Source organism: Strigops habroptila, chromosome Z (genome assembly GCF_004027225.2).
Source record: "Strigops habroptila isolate Jane chromosome Z, bStrHab1.2.pri, whole genome shotgun sequence".
In the NCBI taxonomy this organism is placed as follows: Eukaryota; Metazoa; Chordata; class Aves; order Psittaciformes; family Psittacidae; genus Strigops; species Strigops habroptila.
In genome coordinates this window covers 72233260-72257582 of record NC_044302.2, presented here as the reverse complement: position 1 = coordinate 72257582, position 24323 = coordinate 72233260, and the positions used below count along the sequence as shown (strand labels likewise).

Genomic DNA, 24323 nt, shown 5'->3' with positions numbered 1-24323 from the left:
TATTTGTACTTTCCTCACTGCTCTCACGTTTTACTTTTCTATTCTTGACTCCTCTCCTCTGTTCCGCTCATTCTAGTAATTCATCTGCTAATTCGTCTGCTACCTTTGCCACACTCCAACATGCATACTATGCTGCTCAGTCAGTTTCTCCTTCAGTATTACCTAATTTTCTCATCAGCATAACCATGACCAGTAGAGGATATTATTGCTTTCTAAATAACCAGCTTTCTTTTCCTCTTACCTCAATAACTGCCTCTTTTCACATGCCCTTTCAAACTCCCAGTCGACCACTTTTACACACTTTTTTCTTCACTATTTTTTTGCTTTATATTCTAGTCTCTGGTCCATACTGCACATTATGAAAGAGGCCACCTATGATCACTCCATAGCAAAGTCCTCCTTTTAACCACTAACTCCTGTGTCAGCAACGTGATATGCTTTTCTGCACAATCCCAACTAGACAATGTATTTCCAGTAACAGTGTTGCAACAAACTGACCCTCTTTCATTTTCTTTCTCCATAACAAGAAGTGTCTTCTGTTCAAGGAAGTCCATCCTGCAATTCCCATCCAGTCTCCCTAGCACAAACTGATGCTACTCTCCCAAATGTGATAAAAAATATCCCACTTCAGAATTCTTTCAGATCTTTTTTTCCCCATTGCAAAAGAACGACACATTTTACTGCTTGCTTCAAGAGAAAGGCTGGATTCTGCAAATGGGATTATAATGAGACTGTTCCTTTTACTGTAAGGGGTGGAGTGTAACTAAGATAAAGCTGCAGACAGATTTATCTTCCCCCCCCCAGCTAGAACTATTAAACCACTGTATTTTTACTGTACTCCTCTGTGTTAAATAATCATTGAACGTTTCAGTGAATGTTTTGGTGAACCCAAGAAGGCTGGAGCCAAAAGACTGCAAAATGTCATGTGTACTACAGCCTTTGAGTCTGAGACTGTGTTACCACCACCAACAAACTGAAAACCAGAACTTTGAATGTGCATAAATAGCAATTTGATGACATGCTGTGGCAGCGGCAGTAAAGTCAGTTATCACAAGAGCAGAGAGAGAGAGCTTAGCACGGATGAAGAAGAAAGGAACAGATCTGTAGAATAATTAAGAAACTTTTTGTTCAGCTGCCTTTGACATGCTTAGTACCCTAAAATCAAGCCTTAAGTAATTCTCTCAAAACTGCAGTGGGAATTCTCACAACTGAAACTAAAATACAGGAATCTTTGCCACCATACTGTGTCGTGAAAGCTGTGTTTGTCTAAGTGGGCTCTGTAGGTGCCTGTGTGTGGATGGAGAAATAGTTACCTGACAGCAGCAGGACAAAAAGAGGAAAAATGCTGGAGATAACATCCGAAAGCCTCCCAAGAACTCATTGTGGTCTTGGATCAAAACCAGGTAAGCTCAGGGTACCGAGGAGCTGCTGAACCTGCCCAAGGCCTCCAGCACAGACTGGCACCCACAATGGGTCATGGTAATCCACACCACACCCAAGAAAGCAGCGGCTGCTATAGGAGGGCAGACTACAGGGCAGTGTTTGTAACCGCACTCGCTGACAGGATGGACTTTGTGTGTGTGTGAGCGAACTGCTGGGGGTTGGCCTCTCTGCCGCTGCTCCCGCTAGGTGACTGCGAGCGTGCGCGCTGCGTGAGGCAGTAGCTGCACGTACGATGCAAACAGTTATCTGCAGTTAATAATAACTGTCTAATTAATATGCGGTGTTCTAATTGCTGTTGGTTGTGATCTGTTTCTTCCCCTGACTCAACACCCTACTGGTGATATTTACAACACCTGGTTCTGTACCAGGCACAAAAGTACATTGGTGTCATCTGGATCTTGTAAACCAGTATTTTAATCCAGCTGCCAAAGTTTCAGACAATAAAGCTGCTCAGAATTCCTCTCAAAGGCATCCACCATCGTATCTCCTGGTTTCTAGAGGGTCCTGTATCGGATACATTTTTATAGTACATTACCAGTATTCAGGTTTACTGGTCTAGGCTGCGATGGAGCGAATTTTCTTCATAGGAGCTGGTATGGTGCTCTTTCGGATTTGTGATCAAAACAACGTTGGTAACACAGGGATGTTTCAGCTGCTGCCAACAAGGCTCAAGGACGTTTCAGTTTTCCACATTGCCCTTGCCAGAAAGCAGGCTGGGGGGGTGCCTGCAGGAGGCTGGAAAGGGACCCAGCTGCGGCAAGCTGACCCCAGACCGTAACACAATGTGCTCAGCAGCGAAAGCTGGGCAAGGAGGAAGCGTGGGGTGCTAGTGTTGGTGCTACTCTTCCTAAGTAACCTCTACACATGATGAAGCTCTGGTTTCCTGGAAATGGCTAAACATCTGCTGGCCGATGTGAAGCATTGAGCTAGTTCCCGATTTTGCTTTGCTTGTGTGCACGGCTTTTGCTTTACCTATTAAGCCGTCTTTATCTTGACCCACGTTTCCTCAGTTTGCCCCTTCTGATTCGCTCCCCCCTCGTTGTGTGAGGGAGTGACCAACCGGCAGCGCGGGGCTCTGCTCCAACTGGAGCTAGCCCACGACAGCACGGCAAATCCGTTTTTTTTCTGCTGTTACCTTGCAGGATTACCCAGTTTTGGAAAACACAAAGTGAAGCCCGCAGTCAGATTTGCAGGGTAAACGCGGCTCGCCTTTTCCTCCCTTGTCCCACGTTTCCCGCAGTGGAATGTAACGGGCAGGGCTGAGGCTGAGGCTGGCTGCCTCCAGAAGTGCTGGGGCCGCTGCGCTGCCGGGCACGGCTCCCGGCTCTGTGTGTGCACGGCCCTGTCCCGCCGGCCGCCATGGAGACCCCAACGGCCGCTTCCCCCGCGCGCGCCAAACGCTCCCCGCGCGGGCCCCGCGCCAGCCGCCGGCCGGGCACCGCTGGGGGGGCGGGGGGAGGGCGGGGCCGCGCGCGGTGCCGAAAGCAGCGGGAGCGGACGTGGCACCGCCCGCGCGCCTCGCTCCCGCTGCCCCGCCCCCGCCCGGTGGTGTGGTGTCTTCGCGGCCGCGGCCGGGCGCTCTCGCGAGATCAGCGTTGGCGCCGTGACCTCCATGTGAGAGCGGCGGCGCCTGGTAAACACTCCCCGGGGTCGGGAGATGGCTCCCGGCGGCGCCCGTTAGACCTGGCCGCGGCCGTTCCGGCCAGGCTCCGCCTCGCCTTGTGCTGCTTCGGGGGGCTCGCGGCGCGGGCGATCGGGGAGCGGCAGGGGGGTCGGCCCGGATCTCCTTCCCTCTTGCGCGTCTCTCCGAGTGGGGACAGCGGCCCGGCGGGCGGGGGGGTGGGGGGGAGGCTCGTGTCTGTTCCGCGGGATTTGAAAATCCTGCCCCACTGAGCCGAACAAAGAGCGGGGGAAGTGCCCGGCCCCCTCCCCTTCTCCGCCGCACGCCGCAGACGCGCTCCCGGGGAGCGGACCCCTCTTCCAGCTCTTACCCCAGCTCTTCCCCCCCCATTCTGCGCGGCGGGCTGAGCGAGTGGGAGGGCGCGCACCATGTGGATCCAGGTCCGCACGATAGACGGCACCGAGACCCAAACCATCGACGACCTGAGTCGCCTTACTAAGATCGAGTGCCTGCGGGAGAAGATCCAGGAGACCTTCCGCGTGAGCCCCGACCGCCAGCGCCTTTTCTACCGGGGCAAGCAGGTGAGGCGGAAACGCCCCTACCTGGGCGGCAGGGGTGGGGACGGGCGGGGGCTTACCCCGTCTCTCGCCCGGCGCGTCCCCTCTCGGGCTCGGCTCTTTGTGTCGCCGGCGCGGAGGTCCGTATCCCCACCCATGTATTGTCCGCCGGCTTTTGTTTACCCCCGTCCCGTAGGGTGCGGGGCAGGAGGCAGCCGGGGTGTCTAGCCTAACGAGGGGCTTCGGCTCCCGGCGCGGGTTTGCCCGCGCCCTCCTGCCCGCCTTTCTCCCCGAGGGCGAGCGGGTGCCGGAGAGGTCCCTTTGTGTGTTTGTTTTCCCACCTGAACCGCGGGAGGCTCCTCCCCTAGCCCCTGCTTTTATCCTACCGAAATGACAGGGCGGCCCCTGAGGGTCTGCGAGACCCCTCCGCCCTCCTCGCCACCCCCGCTAGACCCCAGGAGCGGAGCGTTTCGTCCGTTTGCCTTTGCCCGCCGTGCCGCTACCTCGGCCGGTACCGTGGCCGGTTTCCACGGCGGAACGTGTCCCCCCACCCGCGGGGCCACACGTGGCGGGGCGGTGCGAGCGCGGTGTCCCCCCAGTGCCGCGGCCGAGTAACGGTTTTTGGGCCCGCCGGCTGCAAGCCCCTCCCACCTCCCTGCGGGGCGGGATCACAGCGGCCCGTTGGCACGGGCAGAGCCGCGCGTCCCGGCGGCGCTTGGCGCGGAGCATCGCGGTGAGGGGGGCGCAGTTCCCCTGCGCGCCCGCTCCCCGCCGCCCCCCGGGACAGGCGAGTTCTGATCCGAGCGGGTTGCCTCGGGCTGTATTTCTGTTGCCGAAGGGTGTGACCTTTCCAGCTGCGTTATGTAAACTATGAGGTGTACTCGATGTGAGTTGTTAGCCGAGGCACAGCCACTGTCCGACACTAACGGTATCGGAGCGTGGCTCCAAGGGTGCACCTTCTTGCAGCAGACGTGTGTTGCAGCTTTCACCTAAACTGGGTAATGCCAGGCAGGGAGATTTCTGCCTCAGAAAAGATGAAGTGTGTATCTTACAGATAAGGGGAGAAAAGTGAGAGATATTTAACTGTGACTAGGAGATAAGCATCAGTGGCTAGATGCTAAGGTGCGACTGTGAACCCTATTGCGAATTAGTAGATTCCTGTGTTCTGTAGATTGCTGAGCATTGGTGGAGATGAGTCTTTCAAGGCCATTTAGGACAATCTCATGTTTCTCTGGAGGGACGAAATCAAGAAACATTGGTCTTGAAGTTGTGTAACCTGTTCAGCTTCATGCTGTGCCAGCACACCTCTTCTTCCAATGCAGAGCTTGATGTGGGGCACGGGGCTTACCCACCCGAGAAGCAGTGAAGATGAGCCTGTCATGAGTTGAGCTTTTCTGTGTGCTCGTCAGTGGCTACACCGATTAGCTTAAACATTTTAGTTAAGAGATATCTTGCTTAAGAAAGCAGAATAGTGGAATATTACCGCTGAAGTTGCCAACATTAGCAGCATTTGTAAGTTTAGTACTTAGTTTATGTAGTTTAGGACACAGTTGGGATTGCATTCAGTGAAGAGTTAAGGAGTTCTTTTTTTTTATAGCTTCACTCACCATTTCTGTCTGTTTTCTTGCAATTACCATAACTAATCCCAAAGTGGATTGCTTTTCAGATTCTGTGGTGCTAGTAAGTAGAAAAAAGGTCAGAAAGATTGCTCTTGCACAAGTAAAATTGGATGTTGAGGGATTTGAGCAAAGGAAACCGATAACTTCAGCTCTCTCAGGGCTGTGATAAAGAATAAAAAGGGGCATCTTGATTAAATGTGAGGTGAATAGAAAGCATATACTGCTTTACAACATGGAAAACCTGAATTTTCCTGCATTTGTTTGAAAAAGTACTAGTCCAAACTCCTTTCCTGTTTTGTCTGGTTAGCACTCAGTATGGTAATTTGTGCAGTTTGCTAGTGGAACTATGTGACCGAGCACTGGTTACTGCAGTCTGGGAACTTCTAGAAATACTTGGAACTTGCAAGTGGTGGGTACCAGGAAACTGGCTAAATAATCTTTCTTCTAAAAATGGGAGGTTTATGAGGTTATGACTATACAGAAACCTAAGTGAGTCACCGTTTATGGGCAGAATTTCAACTTCCTTTTCTTAGCTTGCAGTAAAGAACAGCTTGAACCAACACTTCAAGCTAGAGCCATTATTTTGCAATTCTTTAGGAGTGTCCATGTCCAGTTAACGTAGTTTGTGTTACAGTGTAATTTGGTGTCGTCTGACGTTCAACACAAATACAGAACCTTAAGTGGGCCGTGCTTCTTGTTCCTGTTCTTGACGGTTAAAATACCCTAGAACTACTGATAAAAACCTCATGCTGTGATTACTATGTATTGCCTTTTTTTTTTTTTTTTTTTTAATTTTTAATCCCCCCCCCCCCCCCCCCCCCCCCCCCGTAAAACCAGGAAAAGCACTACTTGGTTGAGCAGACTGGTTTCTGGTTTTTAACTCCTACTGCCAGGAGGACCTACCATTCACACATGGTGCTGATGAGTAAGAGGCTAGCAATGCTGTGTAATTTGGTCTGGTCTGTGAGGACATCCTTGGCAGTGCTGAGTAACTGTCTATCAGCCAGCGAAGTCAAGTCATTCTGTAGATTTAGGTAGAACTTTTTGAGGAAACTTAATAGTAGTGTATGCGTAGTTCTTTACTGTGGTGCAGTAACCTAGTCTGTGCTTAGCCAGAGAAGTTTACTGAGTGTAGAAGCCTGCGGTGGTTTCTTTTGCTTTCTTTGTTGAAGAAGTTGGATCACTGGCTAGAGGGAGTTTCTTGGAGGGACACAAATATTTCCTTATGCTGGAATAAGTCATATCTTAACCTTGCTCCACCACAGACCATTCCCAGCTAGTGCTTTATCTGTGGTGGTATATGTTAACTGTGAGTAACCTTGTGAATTACAGTGCACTGTGTGGAGTTTCTCTAAAATTCAGAAAGGCAAGACAGTCTGTTTTCTTTCAGCATACTCTCTGTCTGTCCTAACTGGAAAACCTATATAGCGCTTATTGATGAGAATAGAAGTTCCTAGTTTCCTTCATGAAAGTGAAGGAGATGATTATAGTAGACAAATTCCTGGCATCTTCACCTACCGGTGCAGATTTTCAGTAGGATCAGGCTATAGTCACTGTGGAATTTCTAGCTTTCAGTTACAACACTGGAGAAATTGAACAGTAAAAATGTGTTGAAGCTTATTTAAGTTTGAAGACTTGCCAGAAAACTTAAGGCTGTCTGGAAGACTGTAGGGGTATTAATTGCATTTTGCATAGAACCAAATGTGCGCAGTGTGGTATTTCATCAATGCATATTGTTTTACGGAATATAAGAAATAATGTGATCTTGTGCTGGCTTCTTCCGTCATCTTCTCCGCCCTGTTGAAATTTGAATTCAATGAAAACTTGTAAATGTCTGTTGTTAAAGAAACCGTCATCTCAAGTGGGTTTTTCACAGTGCTTACCAGGGTCAGGGAAGAAGGATGTTGTAGCCCAGGTGTTTCTTCCCACAACATGTAAGAGGCAGTGACTGAAATTGCTTTTCAAGTTGTTAATCTTGTCGGCGAGGAAGACACTCCAAACCTGTTTCATGGGAGGCTGAAGTCAGCAGGTGGAAGTGCCAGTATTGAAGCCATTGGTTTACTTGATGTGAAAGTTGTTGCAAATCAGGCTTCTTCACAAGAAGAAATCCAGCTCTGCTTTTATGCACAAGAAAGTATGGTAGCGTGCATTGTGTTACTTTGCTGTGTAAGGTGACTGTTATATGTGGTTTGTCAGGACCAAGGGTTTAGGGTTTTGTTTCTGTAAATGTAACTGAAACAGTAGAGGGGTAGGAGAAGTGGAGGAGCTTTAGTTTTGTATGAGAGCATCCATGTGATAAAGCAGCCTCTGTGAAATACAGTTATAAATCTCACAATAGGACATGCCTTGGTTTACCTACAGCCTTTCTTATACAAGATCTCTTTAACTTCTGCTGACCTGGGCTGGCACATGAGCAGTAGATAGAATCTTGTGTGAGTTCAAGCTTCTAAGCTTCATGTTTGAAAACTGTATGTTTAAGGGCATCTTAAATACTTAGAGCTTGGGTGAATTTCCAGAAGGATAGAAAAGCATTATTTGTGGAGTCTTTCCCCAAAGAATGGGAGTGCTAAAACTATTCATAAAACAATTGAGTTTCTTAACACAATCTCTTCCCAGCTTTATTTTGTTTGGAAAATTGTAAACATTTTCAGCTGAAGCTGTCCAAACCCCATCTGTTTCAGGCAGCATCTAGGTGTGAGAAATCTTCAACTGGAGCATTTAAGTTTTATATTTTGGAGAAATAGTTTGAAGAAGTGTTAGAAAGGAAGTGATTGCCGTTCCTTGAAGTTGGTAGCAAGTAGCTCTGTAGCTTGATGGGAGTCATCTGGAGTCTTCTGGGCAGGTATGATCGGACTGCATTCCAAAATACCCAAACATTCATGAAGTATACTTTGAATTTCTCTGGCAGTTTGGTAGCCTTATTAGCAAGTTTTTATATGATTGCAGCAGTTGTTTACGGGAGTCAGCTTCTTGTTAGATTTTTACTGTAAAGTTTCTAATGCAACTTATTACTCCTTTGTACCATTATCTTTGTAATTCAAAGCACCTAAACAAATTGAAGGAAAAGCTGAAGCATATATGAAACCAGAACACTATACTTTATATGTATGAATTCAATACTGGAAAGCTGGAAAAAAATATAATGTAACCTGTAAGAAATTGCAGCCAGCTTTAAAGCTATATTTTGTGGCAGGTATATTCATTCAAACTGTCTGGTTAGGATAGTTTAGTACTTGTAGCTTTGTAATTAATTCGGAAGCTCTTGGAAACTGATTATTTCTTTCTATATTTAAAAATACTCTCACAAACCCTTGGATGCAGAACATACCTGATGTGTATCCTACACTGATGACTAGATGATGGGGATTTCCAGTGATGAAATGTGATCAAATGTTGATACAGTTTACATTGATAGAAGTTAGGTGATTGTCTTCTACAAAAGCTGTTAACTAGATCTCTATTCCTAACATTTTAACTGTTAAATTACGTTAAAATAAGTGTCCTGATATCCTGGGGAATTTTTTGTTTGTTTGTTTTGTTTTTTTTTCCAGACTTCTGTTGTTGATTATGGAAGGTTCAGATAATAGCCAGTTCTTCATTACAGGTATCCTTACAAGCCACAGGTAGTAATTTGCTCTCCTTGGCACCACTGTTGCTGAACTTCAGTTGCCTGTGCTATAGAATACCATATCATCATACAGGAACTACTTGACCACTCTCATCTAATCAGTAGAGAGATGGATGAGTCTTTCCATGCTTCTAAGGATATCAATGCATTTTGACTATTTTTTTTTTTTTTTTTTTTTGTCTACAAAAGTATCGGGTAATCCTAAGCATCAGCCAGAAGATGCCATGAACTTTTATTTACCTAATTAGAAGGCTCCTGAGAAGTACAAAAGAAGAGAAACTTTGCTGCTCGAACTTCATCTTTCAGCTAGAAGTTAATGAGCAGATGTTCCTTTGATAGGGTTTAGAGTTGCATCCAAGAAGAAAATGTCATATCTAAATTAGCCTTTTTTTCTTTTTTTTTTTTTTTTTTTTTTTTTTTTGTATCTCACCCACCGATAAAGGGAAAAATAATCTTCAAAACCTTAACTTCTTATGAGAAAGTTTAGCTTGGAAGAGGTGCAGACTTGAGTCCTGTAGAAGTCATTGTTTTAGAATGGCTGCCTTCACCTTGGTCTTCTGTTTAAGTCAGGAAGTCTTTTCTTACAGCTCTTGACTTTCAGCTGTTTTGTGTTGGCTCTAATCTTGTATGCTGAATTTTTCTCTGGATTATAGTAAGTCCAGTTCCAAAGGTAAAATGTGTTGGTACCACTTGTACATTCTACAAGTAATTTTGTAGTAATGGTATAAAAACTACTGTTTTGCTGGAGAATGTGGCCTCAAAATGTAGCTTCTGTATTTAATTTTAGTTACAGGACTTCAGGAAAAATATGAATTTCTTCTTAGAGAAAGCTAGTCTTGTTGATTAAGTGCATGGAAGACTAATGTACATTCATCATGGTGTTTGTTCTGGAATTAATTGTTGTGTCAACAGCAAGATTCTGTAATTTCTTCCAAGGTGGTGTGGTTTCTGTAGCATGTCAGACTTTCTCTTTGCGTGAGGAGTTGTAGCACAGCATATTCACACTGTGCTATGATCAAACTCATTGGTTGTCACTATAACTGTAGGAAAGCCTTTTTCATACTGGAAGTTTCCGTATTCCTCCTTCTCTAGGAATTCTTCTTGCTGTATGCTTTCTGTTGAGTACTGTGGAAGTCTCTGCAAGACTGTTGATACTTATCTAATTACGATTTATTGAGAATAAGACATTTGATACCATCCAGTGTTAAGACTACCCTTTTGCCTTGAGTCCAGAGCAGATCATTAGCAGTTGTACGACACACTTAAGTAGCAAAAACGGAGTATGCTTTGTTACAAGGACTAATTCATGTTACCTTGTAGGTGGGATTTTTGGTGTCATAAGTCATGTTTTTGAATATTCTCATAGGCTGCTTTGAAATGTGACTCTTGTGGCAAAAAATGATGGAGCTGAGTCTAATTCTGGGCCATGTTCTCCAGACACTAATAAACTTATTTGTTTACTGGTTTTTAAAATGCTGTGATCCACTTGCATTCTGATCTGGAGGCACATGGATCTAGAATCTGTCAGAACTTTCTTGTCCAGAAGTTTCACCTACTTATGTGTTCAATTATGATTTCATTTCTCTGAAAGAACACTAACAGAGAATGGATAAGACAGAACAATGATTTAAATATCTTTTTTTTTTGTTTTAGTGAGTAGATTCTCCTTCTTGAAATTAAAGAATGATCGGCCATTTGTGTCTGTTAATTTTTAACAGCAAGCTGTGCAAGTCCAAACTATTAAGAATAAAAAATTAACAGAAATCTTAGAGAACACATTGTCAATGCTAGGACTTTTAATGCAACTGTCCAAATTAAGGTACTTCTAGTGGCAAGCAAGAAACATCTTTGTCTCAATCTGTTTCTGTTTGAGCTTTGCTTTCATTGAGAAGCTTGTTCACAGAGTGAAGAATGAAAAGCGTTGGTAAGGGTGGCCTAGGGTTTCTTTGGTATTTCTATCCAAGCAAGATTAAAGTTATTTCCCATTTAGGAAAGTAAACCTTTATTATAATTAGTTTTTGTATGAGACTGATAGGTGTTGCTGTTTGGTTTCTTTTAAGGTCTTTGCTAAAAATGTCAACAGCAATAAGGAACGGAGCACTGGGAAAAACATTCAGGATTGCCAAGGTGAAAATAGTATGAATAGGGTGTCTTTATGTCCGAACAGTGTATATGCAAAAACTTAGAATGTGGGGATAGTATAGTCAAGCTTCAGAAAGTCTTCTGTAGACATGTGAGAAGGAGCCACTAAACCTTGTGGATGCTCGGTCTTTACTTAGAGATGTTTGGGTGTGATTACTTGCCTTCTTCTTCTTTTACTATTATGGCTGGTCTGATTGGAGTTTCATCGTGCAGGGCCAGAAGTATCTTTTTAGACCCTCAACAGTTACTGATACATCAGTCAAAAAACGTGACAGATAGCAGCAAGAAGATGGGATGTTATAGTAGAATGATATCCAGACAAAATATTTTTTGACAGAGCAGCCTGTATGGGAGCTGTAACAAGTAGTATTGAAACTAGAGTTGCTTGAGGGGGGAGTGGATCTCCTTTAAGACATCATACATTAAACATTCCAATTCATATAGACAGTAGCTTTCTTTATGTAGTTGCCCTCTAAATTCCCTTTTATTTAGCTTTTGTCTCAATTGCAGTTGAGACAACTGTACTTCCTTGGGAAACAGTTCCAGTACACAGTTACTGCAAAAAGTTGACCATGTCCCTACTACCTTGAGTGTAGTTAATACATGAGTTTAAAGATTGCAAAATCCTGAAGCAGTCTCTTTATATACCACATAATCCAGGTGTAGGCTACAGTTTTCCATGTGGAATAAAAAATACTGTTCAGGTTCTCTTTCAGCTTTGAAAGTGTAAGAAAACTGAGCACACTAAGTGAATGGCAGAAGTCCATGAGCTGAGCGTCTAATGTCTGTAGCAAAGATTATTGATGTTTTCTTGACCTGAGTTGGTCTCATTGTCCAAAAAGTCACTGTTATATACTTCAGAAGCTGATTTGAATTTTCAGGTAGGCTTTTCATTATTAGATGCTGTTTGCAGATGCACTTGAATGCTTCTGTAAAAATGTTAAGTGGAGCTCACAATTCCAGCAGCCTTCTGGCAGGCAGAAAAAAGTTAATTTGCGCATCAGTGTTGAGGTGGAGGATACTAGAAATTCTGGAAGTCCAAGTTGCTTGCTTTCAGTGAGTACCTGACTGGAAGTTACAGGTTCTTTATTTCATCAGACTAACTTACCCTCTGGGCAGGTTTTTCTACTGAACTTGTGGTTGAAGCCCTTTACCCTTATGTGTTTCCTGTTACAGAAGTTTTTAGGGTGTGTGTAATAACTGTGCAGAATAAAAGAATAGAATCACAGAATCAGCTAGGTTGGAAAAGATCTTTAATTCCTACCATTGCTCCAGACTGCCAAGACCACCACTAAACCATATCACTGAGGGCCTAATCTACATGGTTTTCGAACACTTCCAGGGATGGTGATTCTACAACTTCCCTGGGAAGCCTGTTCCAATGCCTGACCACCCTCTCTGTGAATAATTTTTTCCTAATATCCGATCTAAACCTCCCCTGGTACAGCTTGAGGCCGTTTCCTCTTGTCTATCGCTTATAACCTGGGAGAAGAGACTGCCCCCCACCTCACTACAGCCTCCTTTCAGGTGGTTGTAGAGAACAGTAAGGTCCCCCCACAAGCCTTCTCCAGACTAACCAACCCCAGTTCCCTCAGCCGTTACTCATCAGACTTGTGCTCCAGATCCTTCACCAGCTTCGTTGCCTTCTCTGGACCTGCTCTAGTACCTCAGTGTCTTTCCTGTAGTGAGGGGCCCAGAACTAAACACAGTGTTTGAGGTGTGGCCTCACCAGCGCTGAGTACAGGGGGATGATCACTGCCCTGGCCCTGCTGGCCACACTATTGCTGCTACAGGCCAGGATGCTGTATCAGGATTCAGCCTTCTTGGCTGCCTGGGCACAAGCTGGCACATGTTCAGCGGCTGTCAGCCAGCACCCCTAGGTCCTTTTCTGCCAAGCAGCTTTCCCGCCACTCTTCCCTAAGCCTGGAGTGTTGCATGGGGTTTTGTGGCCCAAGTACAGGACCCGGCACTTTGTGTTGTTGAACCTCATACCATTGGCCACAGCCCATTGATCCAGCCTGTCCAGATCCCTTTGCAGAGCTTTCCTGCCTTCAGCAGATGAACACTCCCATCCAGCTTGGTGTCATCTGCAAGTGTACTGAGGGTGCAGTCAATCCCCTCGTCCAGATCATCAATGAAGATACTAACACTGGCCCAAACACTGAGCCCTGAGGGACACCACTACTAACTGGTCACCAACTAGATGTGATGCCGTTTACCGCCACTCTTCGGGCTCAGCCATCCAGCCACTTTCCAACCCAGTGAAGAATCCACCTATCCAGGCCATGAGCAGCCAGTTTTTCCAGTTGGATGCTGCTGGAGACAGTGCAAAATGCTTTATTTAAATCCAAATACAGAATGTCCACAGCCTTTCCCTCATCAACCATGCGAGTCACCTTATTGTAGAAGATCAGGTTGTTCAAGCAGGACGTGCCCTTCATGAGCCCATGCTTACTGGGCCTGATCCCTCAGTTTTCCCGCATGTGCTTTGTGATCTTTGGATCATCTGCTCCATGACCCTCCCTTGCACTGAGGTCATGCTGACAGGCCTGTAGTTCCCAGGGTCTTCCTTCCTGCCCGTTTTGTAGAGAGGCATCACACTGGCCAACCTCCCATCCTCCGGGACCTGCCCGCTAGGCCAGGACTGCTGATAGATGATGGAGAATGGCTTAGCGAGCTCCTCTGCCAGCTCCTTCAGCACTCTTGCATGTAACCCATCTGGCCCCATAGGCTTGTGTATGTTGAAGTGGAGCAGGAGGTCACTACCCATTTCTTCTTGAATTGTGGGGACTTCAGTCAGCTGCCCATCTGCCATCCAACTTTGGGAACTGCGTACCCTGAGGATGGCTGGCGTGACTGTTAAACTGAGGCAAAGGCAGAATTAAGTACCTCAGCCTTTTCCTCATCATAGAATAGTTAGGGTTGGAAAGGACATTTAAGATCATCTAGCTCCAACCCCCCTGCCATGGGCAGGGACACCTTGCACTAAACTGTGTCGCTCCAGGCTCTGTCCAGCCTGGCCTTGAACACCGCCAGGGATGGAGCATTCACAACTTCCTCGGGCAACCCATTCCAGTGCCTCACCACACTCACAGTAAAGAACTTCTTCCTTATATGTAACCTGAACTTCCTCTGTTTCAGTTTGAAGCCATTACCCTTTGTCCTACCACTACAGTCCCTAATGAAGAGTCCCTCTTCAGCATCCTTATAGGCCCCCTTCAGATGTTGGAAGGCTGCTGTGAGGTCTTCACGCAGCCTTCTCTTCTCCAGGCTGAACAGCCCCAACTTTCTCATCCTCTGTCACTGGGTTTCCCCTAGTATCCGGTAGAAGATGGAGATTCTCCTTGGCCCTCCTTTTATTCCTAATATATTTGTAAAAGTGCTTTTTATTATCTTTTATGGCAGTGGCCAGATTTAGTTCAATCTGTGCCTTCGCCTTTCTAGCTTTCTCTCTACATAACAACATCCGTGTACTTTTCATGGGGTGACGGTCCCTTCTTCCACAGGTGGTAAATTCTCTCTTTTCTCCTGAGTTCCGGCAATATGTCCCTGTTCAGCCAGGCTGGTTTCTTCCCCATTGGTTTGATTGCCAGCACATGGGGACCACCTGCTCCTGCGCCTTAAGGATTTCATTCTTGAAGAGTGTCTGGCCTTCCTGGCTCGCTTTGTCCTTCAGTAATGTCTCCCAAGGAATTCTGCCAACCAGCATCCTAAACAGGCCAGAGTCAGCCCTCCGGAAGTCTAAGGTGGAGGTTTTGCCGACCTTCTTCCTGACTTCTCCAAGGATTGAAAATTCAATCATTTCATGATTGGTTTGCCCAGGATGGCCTCCGACCACCACATCACCCACCAGTCCTTCTCTGTTTGCGGACAACAAATCTAGCCAAGCATCTCCTCTAGCTGGCTCACTAACCAGCTGGGTTAGCAAGTTATCTTCCACACCTCCAAGAACCTCCTGGATTATTTCCTCTCTGCTGTGTTGTACTTCCAGCAGACATCTGGTAGGTTCAAGTCCCCCACGAGAACAAGGGCAAGAGATGCTGAAACTTGTCGCAGTTGTTTGAAGAACACTTCATCTGTAGCTTCATCCTGGCTGCGTGGTCTGTAACAGACTCCTACCAGGATATCAGCTCGGTTGGCCTCCCCCCTGATCTTACTCACACGCATTCAGCCTTCTCACTCACAATATTAAGTTCCAGGCAGTTGATGCACTCCCTGACATATAAGACAACCCCACCACCTCTTTTTCCTTGCCTATCCCTCTTGAAGAGCCTGTAGCCATCCATTCCAGCACTCCAGTCATGTGAATCGTTCCACCACGTTTCTGTGATGGTGATTATGTCATGATCTCCCAGCTGCACAATGGCTTCCACTCCTCTTCTTTGCTGCCCATGCTGCGGGCATTGCCATAGATGCATTTAAGTTGACCTGTGGATCTGGACTCCAACAGTGGCCTGTTATCCTGTGGCTCATGTCTAGTGAGCCTAGTGTTATCCCCTTCAAACCTACTTTAAAGCCCTCTCTATGAGCCCTGCTAGCTGCTGGGCTAGAATCCTTTTCCCACTTTCGGACAGGCGTACCTCATCTGCCACCAGCAGGCCTGGTGCTGTATGGACTGACCCATGGTCAAAACCCGAAAATTTTGACGCTGACGCCAGTCATGGAGCCAGGAATTAGTTAGATTTTTCTGATACAGCCATTGTCATTGACTGCGACTGTCAGGAGATAAGAGAAAACTATTTGGGGTCCTGAACCAGTCACCCGAAGGCCCTGAAGTCTTTGAGTCCCCTCAGGCTTCTTGAAGAGATTTCCTCATTGCCCACCTGGAAGACTAATAAAGGATAGTGGTTGCCAGGCTGTATGAGATGAGTGAGTTTTCTGGTCAAGTCCCTTACCCTGGCCCCAGGGAGGCAGCAGACTTCCCTGTGAAAGATTGATGTAATTTAATTGTTCATCATACTACATTAATTAAAGAGCTCTTCTGCGTTATTATAGTTTCTTTCATCTTTATTGCTATATGTGGGCACTGCTCTGGTTCTTGGAAAAGAAAACCTCGGAAGATGCTCAAAGGCGCACTTCTGTAAGTGATTAAAGATCTTGCTTGTCAAGCAGAAAGGCTGGATTAAGGTGGTTCAGGAATTTACCCTCTTAGATTACACTTTCAGATAAAAACAGTAGGTAATGTGTTCTTACAAGAACGATTATGTGCTTTTTTTTGTGAGGTCTGTGCACACACTGTATAACTCATAATGAGTTGTACTTCTGCCGAGACTTGTAGACAAGTTAATGTGATAGTAATTGGTGAATTACTTGTCAGGCATATTTTTTTTCCAAAGTAATGTAGTATCATATTGCACTCTACGTGATCATTCATGCTCATGTAAGTGCAGTTACTACTTACTTTTAAAGTAATTTGTAGCTTGATGTAATGAGACAGGTCTTCTAACCAGTAGTAGTAGGTAGGTATCAATTCCAGTATTGCATTGCTACAGCTACTGTTGTATAGTAGTGTAAGCGTTGTGTTGTCTTAACCTTTAAGTATTTAAACAGCCTTCTCTAGAAGTGTTATGAAATTGACGGTGTCTATATCATGCGATTATGAAAATACAGTTGAAAGATGTACTCTGTTTCTCTACTTTTGGATATTAGCACAGTGAAAGAGTGCTAGATACAGTAAATCTAGCTGCTCTTCAGTGTCACTTCATTCAGAATATGTTAATGAAGTCTTAAAGGCTTTTGAAGCATGCCAGTCATTAAGAGGAAGAAAAACAAAGTGAAATCTACTGCCAAGGAAACAAATACGTGTTTTTTTTTTTTTTTTTTTTTAAATGACAGTAGGATGAGAAGGCTGGCAAAATTTCACTAATGAAATTGCCTATTCAGTTATTTTTGCTTTAGTACATGTTCTAATCACCCATTAAGAAATCATAACTGATTTGAATGAGATACAGCTTGATTATCTGATACTTGCATGATTATTTTGTTTCTGGTTTGCGTGTATAAACTTATGAATGAGAAGTGTCCTTAAATGCTTAGTGAATGATGAAGTATACATGTAATGTTTCATTCTTCCCTTTAAATACACTGTCCAGGCAGATGTGTTCTCAGGGATTATTAGTATCTTTATGTAACAGAATGGGATGAAATTGTTTTCATACTTATATAAGTAACTATTGTTAGGAGCAAGCATACCATAAAGCTGTCTGGGGGATTGGTCAGAATGTATTCCCACAGGTTGCCAGACTCTTTTTGATGAAATGTTCTACTTCTCTGGGATGAATATTTAGCTTCTCTTTGGTGTTTGGATTTTTTTTGTGTGGTTCTTTCGGGTAAGAAATACTGTATTCCAGAATGGATTTAAAATGCTAGTTGTCTGTAGAAAGGAGGATATTAAACTTTTTATCCTAGTGCTCCTTAATATCCAGACATAGTGGTAGGTTTTCTGCATGTGGTGCTGCTTTAATAATATAGTTTCAGAAGTCATGTTCCAGTCCCTGGCCAACTTGGAACTGATTAGGAGATATTACTGTGTCTGGAGGGACAGGTGCACTGTAAAGTGTTGTGGTACATTACTGTTTTGTTACTCTATTATGTGAGGTTATAGACTGACTGGCGAAGATCCCATTGTTATATTAACATCAGAATAGTGTCAGTTATACAAGAAACAACATCTTACAGTTCTCTTCTCTTGTGGAATGGAGTTCTTTAAACACTGATTGCTTTACAACTTTGTTATTCCAAGAATTTCACTTGTCAATGATGCGGTAATGCTGGGCCCAGGTATACTTGTAGATATATGCATTACTCCTTGTAAGTCAAATAGCATATGAACTGGATTTTACTAGTTGAGTTTTTGTGTTTCTCTGCTTTGTTCCCAGAATCAGGCAGTGTTACAGAGTCATTGACGTGATCTAAATTGATATGGTTGCTAATATTCTGGGAATGTATTTTTTGCTCATGCTGTAAACAGGTGTTCTTTCTTATCATACTGCCAAACACTACATCCTGCCTCATTTGAAGTGTACTTAAGATTATTATCTTTCCTCTGTAACTGTGCTTTCAGACTTAAGTGTGACATCACTAGTTATAGAATAGTCTGTAGTCATAGAATATTCCTGTAAAGAATTCTGGTTACGAAAACTAAGGAAAAAAACTCTGACCACTTGGACAGAGAAGAGAATGCAAATTCTTCATAAATGAATACTGTAAAGTAGACAACTTTGTGGTCACCAGTATATTTTTCTGACCATTTAGTTCATATTCATCAAAGCTGACTTTTGATTCCTATGCAGGAGTAGGTAGTCTGTGCATAGTGGTGGATCTATGCATAGTATGTGTATCATTAGAAAAGGTCTCTTCTAACTCAAGGCTTAGCCTAGGTATTTCTTGCTTTCTGAATGTGTTAAATGTAACTATTTGTGGACGATTACTTTTAAGTGTGTTTTTTTTATTATCTTTTTTTTTTTAACTACCTCTTTTTTATGTGAATAGGGAGGATTCAGTTGTGGATCAAATATATAACTTATGCTGTAGTCATAACGGACATAGATCGCAAGAACTAGATATAGGACTTTTTTTAGTTGTTAATACTGGTTACCTTGCGGTGGTAGATCATTCAGGCTGTTCTGATTTAGGTCGTCACTGAATTGGCTTTTAACTTTAAGCTGCAGCACCTCAAAGTATTTTTCTATCAGCCTGCACGTAGCATGTCCTGAGGGAAGGGGAACAATGACAGTATTTCTTTGCTCTCACCTGTCTGTTGCCTACACACCTTCAGTCTACCAGAAGAGCTGTCCTCTCTCTCCGCTGCATTATCTTGCAGAAGATTTCCTCATACTGTGCGATTCTAGAAACTATGCACTGGAACCTCTGCTACAACTGTCCAGTCCAATTGGAACATAAAAATGGAGCAGAAATTATGTTGCCTCCAATAATACCCAATTTATTCATTATTTCAGAAGTGGTGTGTTCTGCAGATGTAATGCTGTTTTTTTTTTTTTTTTTTTTTTTTTTTTTTTTTTTTTTACCCAATATTTTGTAGGAGAGGAATCACTTGGGGAATTGAATCCTCAAAGTGGGTCTGGAGTAGTGCTCAGAAGCACTCAGTAGCAGCTTCAGAAACGTGGCTCTCCCGCCCCCACCCCCCCTTCTGCCCCTCCCCATGTATTATTGTAAGGTGATTATTTGTCTTTGGGGTTTATTTGTACTTTGAATTGAAGAATAGCTGTTTTTAAACTTCTTTAATAATCTTAACACCAAAAATATGGGAAGCTTGTGATGTGAAAAGCACCCAAATCTGGATTGTCACAGGGCTGCAAAAATACTTGTGTCGCCTTGGTTAAGGAGTTGTCAAAAGCATAGGAATGTACCATACAATGGGATGGGATAGGTAACTTAAACTTGCTTAAGCTTGATACTCAGTATGAAGCCCTAGCTTAAATCTATATGAGGCAGTGTTGGTAGTCACCTGTAGAGTAACAGTTGCTGGAGACTTCCATTGTAAGACTTGTGTTCATGTAATCGTTAATAGCATCAAAATCCTGAGTATGATTTTATCTGCTGTGTGTTGAACTGGTTTGAAAACAGCTGAACAAAGGTCATTCCTGTAGCTGTAGACCAGACAGCTGGGTCAGCTTCAACTGTACTGAAACAAACTGTGTACTCCTGCTATATACATCCCTGCTGTGGGTATAGTCGTTGCCAGCAGTATGGAGAGTAATATTTTTTTTTTCTCCTTAATACAGGTCTTAAATTCATGAAGGAGAAACAGATTCATTTCTTGAGTTGTCAGTGTATGTCCTTAACCATCCTCTGCTCTTTATAGTTGTTTTGAATAAGTAGAGGGAATGAAGGAAGAAATGTGCATTCTACTTCTATCTCGAGGTCGTTTGTATGTTACAGAAAAGTGTATTAGTGGGAAGCTGGAGAATGCCTTCTTTATTTCTTCTGTTCCTTCCTGCTCCCTACTTTTTCTTGTTGTATTGATACTGCCCATAAGCTTGTGAAAACAGATCTGTTTGAAAAAAATTCCTGGAACAATGATGTTGAAAACAGCACCTATTCTGGAAAAAGGTCAGGTAATTTTTGATGCTAAAGTAGTTTGGAAACGGGTGGGAATTTTTTAGTCATGCATGTTTTTCTCATACTGCAATGTAAAGTAAAATGTAAACAATCAAATGCTAGTTTTGATATCCCCAAGCAATGCATTATACTTTTAAGTAAATGAAATCTCTGCTTCAATGGTGCTGTAGGTCTGTAAGAGTGTTTAACTGAGGAAAGCAGCAGTGGTTATTACTCCCCGTGTTTCTTCTCTCCTAGCAATGCAACATGTTGTTACATTTGGGGTGAGTTTCTCAGCCTAATTGTAGGCAAGTGAGATCATGAGGTAAAATAAAGATAGTAACAGGTATCTTAAAGCTGTGCAGACTGGGGCCCAAAATAATGTTTGGGAGCTGTGTGCTCTATATGATTAAGAAGTCTGCTTCTATTTATATTGTTGTGTTCTGCAGGATCTGATTGCATCTGGAATATAGTGGGGCCTGATGTACGAAGTTTTTTGAGGGAGTGCTCTACAGTGCATGTTGCCTCAGTTTTATGATAGCTTTTAAATTGACTAGCTAAAAGATTTACTTTCAGAGAATAATCTTGTTTTGATCTTGGTAAGGGGCTGAGGAATGGGGAACCTGGCTAAATCTGGGGTAAAAATGTTGAGTGCTCTCAATTTAGATTTCCTTTCATATACTTGAAGGCCCAGTACATATTTTTGGTGTTGCTTCCTCTAGTACTTTGCACAATACTTTCAGATCGTACAGTTTTTAAAGTAAATGGAATTCTAGGTGTATGACGTTTTGTTGTTTTTTGTTTTTGCCTTTTTTTTTTTGGGCGGGGTTTATATGTAGTTGTTTAATAAGCAGTTTGCAAAAATTAAGGAAGTATGAGGCCTTCATAGGGGGGAAAAAAAAAAAGCCTTGCTTTCTAGAAAAGATTGCGAGAGCAAATTGTGAAATTATGCATCTGAAATGTGCACAACACAGTGACTGTTAATCTAAAAATTATCACATCTATCTATAGTTACTGAGTATGTCATGTAAGCGGCAACATAAATCCTACCTGTTTATTAGAAAAGCACTGCATTACCTTGGATGTTGATGTATAATTAAAAGGTCCAAGTCTATAAAGATGTCTGTTTCTGATTTGAAGCCTTTGAGTGATTTTTCAGTGATGAAATCATGTCTGCAGGTAAACTGATGAGAGTTTGGTTTTGCATATACTCAAGACATAAGTTTTCATTTGCCTGAAATAGATGGCTTGCCTCTTCTCGTCTGTGCAATTAGTGTTTATAAAACGAAGATTTGGTAAGATTTTTCAAGTATACCTTTCTTTTGGCAGCTAGAAGATGGACACACTTTGTTTGACTACAATGTTGGACTAAATGACATAGTTCAGCTTTTGATACGTTCTGAATCTGAAGCTCCTACCACAGCTTCTGTGTCAGATCAGGATGGAGACGTCAATCCCTGTGCTGTTTCCAACTGCAAGAATAAAGTCAAAAAAACAAATAGTGGATCACCCAGTCAGCCATCTACATCATCTCGCTCATTTCTCATTGATCCTGGCATTGGATTATACAAGGTATGTACAAACTTTAAGATCTGGAAAGTTGCCTCTCACTTGTGAGTTTAGTTTTATTTTTAAAAATGTTTATTGTTTTATTATATAAAAGTTTGTATTCTAGTTGCTTGCTTTCACGATTTGACATAATTCCCAATTTAACATAAGTCAGATTGACTTAATTTAAGCTAACTCTTGCAGTGTCATGAAAATGTGTCTCTGCCAGTCTCACTGATGTTGCAGGTTTGAAGAGCATTCGTAAACTCTGATACACATTGTGTTCTCCAAAACATGTTCTCCAACATGTTTGAGTTGCCTGTGTAACAGAAATACTGTTTGTGGGCAGAAGAAGCTGCTAATAAAGTCTGTGGAAAAGTATAGCTTTTCCCCTACTGTCTTTTTTCAAGCTGTCTTCAATATTTCAAACAAATATTTGTTCAGATACTAATGTTTCAGTGCTGCATTAGAACTAGATAAACTGGAAATACCCTATTTCTTTAAATTGTATGTGATGTAATGATTGCTGTTTGTTGTAGTTTTTAGGAATCATATATGTAGTTCATTGTTAGGTTTGTACCTCTTTGAAGTTCTTGATATTCATAGAATGGTTTGGGTTGGAAAGGACCTTAAAGATCACTTAATTCCAACCCACTTTCCCCTGGCATGGGTATTGTCATGTAGAATTATATCAGAGTACCAGGAATTTAATTTAAATGGAAAATGAGCAGTTTCCAGATTGCTAGCTCATTAGATATTTAGTAAAATATATATATATATACAGAGAGAGAGAGAGAGAATGGTAACATTTTACCTCATGTTTGGGTGCTTCTCTTAGTTAAGAAATATCCATAACAATAATTCTTTTGCTGAAAAATGTCCAAAATTGCAGAGAGTGAAAAGGAGGTTGGGGCTAAAGCACGTAAACGAGTTAATTTCACTTAGAGCAATGCTGTTGTTCAGACCTGTCATCCTGATGGGAAGCTGTCTTGGTTTCATGGAGACTGTTACTGTTTCAGGTATTAAGGACACTTGATAAGTTACTTTACGTTCCTGTAGCATTCTGTGCAGTGAGTTTTATTCACTTTCTGAGGAATCAGGGAGTCAAAATATCAGTATCTTGAATATGTGGATACAGTCTTGTGTGTTTCCTTTTTCTGCATCTCAATTTATTAGTGTGGAAGAATTCCCCAGCTTTTAATTTCCAATGCTTTACAATTAACCAGTGAGCGTTAAAGATAATACAAGAAGGATGGGGGGCATACCGGGGAGATAGGAGGCCACAAGAGATCAGTTGATCTAAGGAAAGGAGTATTAAAATGTGGATTTTCAAGAATGCTAAAAATTACATCAGGTAATTTCTTAGCCGTTTTGTTCAGGATTAAAACAAAATAAGGGAATGGTGATATTGGTAAACATACTCAAGGAAGCATATTCTGTGGAGTCAGCTGGAATTTTTGAGACGTCTAATACTAGGGACCTGACACTTTCTCCTTTCTTGAATTGTTTACTTTTTCAGTCAACTATATGTTTTTTATATATATATAGAGAGAGAGAAAAGAAAATAAGTGTGCGGTCATTGCATTTTCTGCTACTTGTAGATGACAGTAGGAATGTATAGAGAATGTCTACTTACAGAATCAGGAAGCTTTTAAGAATATATTTGTAGCCAATAATGTAATTGAAAAGTAGTAAATTTGTGAATTAAGTCAATTAAACAGGCCATAAACTAAGCTATGTTAGATGGCTAAATAGATGGATGTATTTAATTATTTTGCATTTGCTTGTTTGTCAAACAATAAGGAATTGTCTAGTTATAGGAAGGTATAGTTTGTTACAATTTTTTCTGTCTAGTAAAGTCCCATTCCTCACTGGATCTGCATCTAGAGCTAGACTCTACAAGATACCTGCTATTCCACGTTATGAATAGTGTAGGCCCATGTGCCCTCCTTTCTGTTTCTGATTTCAGCTACTAAAAGGAAAGGTAGTCAGCACAGAACCTGTAATTAAAAAAAAAAAAAAAAAAAAATAGTGGTAGAGTTGATATTGGGAAAAATAGTTAATAATAATTAAATTAATAATAATTTATTGTTAAATGGTTAAAATAGTGATTTAAACAGAGTTCCTTTGTGTAGTCATTTTATATTATGTAAATCGGAATGCTTTAGTTTGTTTTATATTCCATTTGTACCTGACACCTGATATTTACATGGGTTCTTAAAGACTGGTAGCGGGTGGAATTATATTCAACTCCTGTTCCTTGTTAGTGGTGTCTGGTTTAAGAACTTCAGGTTTCCGTTTTGGAGGTCACTTTAAGAAGGTGAAGAATAAAATGTTGTTTGTTTGGGATAAACTTGTTAGCTCAAACTTCTGTCAATTGCACTTTCAGATACCTAAGGATTACTTCATTCTAATACTAAAAGTTATTGAGCATGCTTTTTTGGCTTGTTCCTGTGAAAATACAATAAGATTGTTCCGTTACAGAAACTAGCCTTTGGGGTTAGTAAGAGTAAGTATCTGCCACTGTGCTGGTACTTGACAAAGGCTGTAGCTTAAACCACATATATAGATAAATAGATGTATTTTGTACTGTTCATTACAGACGTTTTCTATGGTATGGCTGTGGAGTAGTTCTGTTGTAATAATATTTTTATACTTGGTGTACTGTTAATGAAGTATTCTTTAAAACTTACTTTTTTTTCTCT

The 24323-nt window shown here is 42.6% G+C and overlaps 1 protein-coding gene across 4 annotated transcripts in view; it reads left to right on the top strand.

The window, feature by feature from the left end:
- Positions 1–2970: 2970 nt before the first annotated feature.
- Positions 2971–24323, top strand: part of UHRF2 (ubiquitin like with PHD and ring finger domains 2) — a 91272-nt gene continuing 69919 nt past the window's right edge. For all 4 annotated transcript variants that reach the window (XM_030511601.1, XM_030511602.1, XM_030511603.1 and 1 more), the window contains exons 1-2: positions 2971–3645; positions 21400–21642. In XM_030511601.1, the coding sequence (XP_030367461.1) occupies positions 3493–3645; positions 21400–21642 (396 nt within the window). In that variant the 5' untranslated portion in view covers positions 2971–3492. The remainder of the gene's footprint in view (positions 3646–21399; positions 21643–24323) is intronic.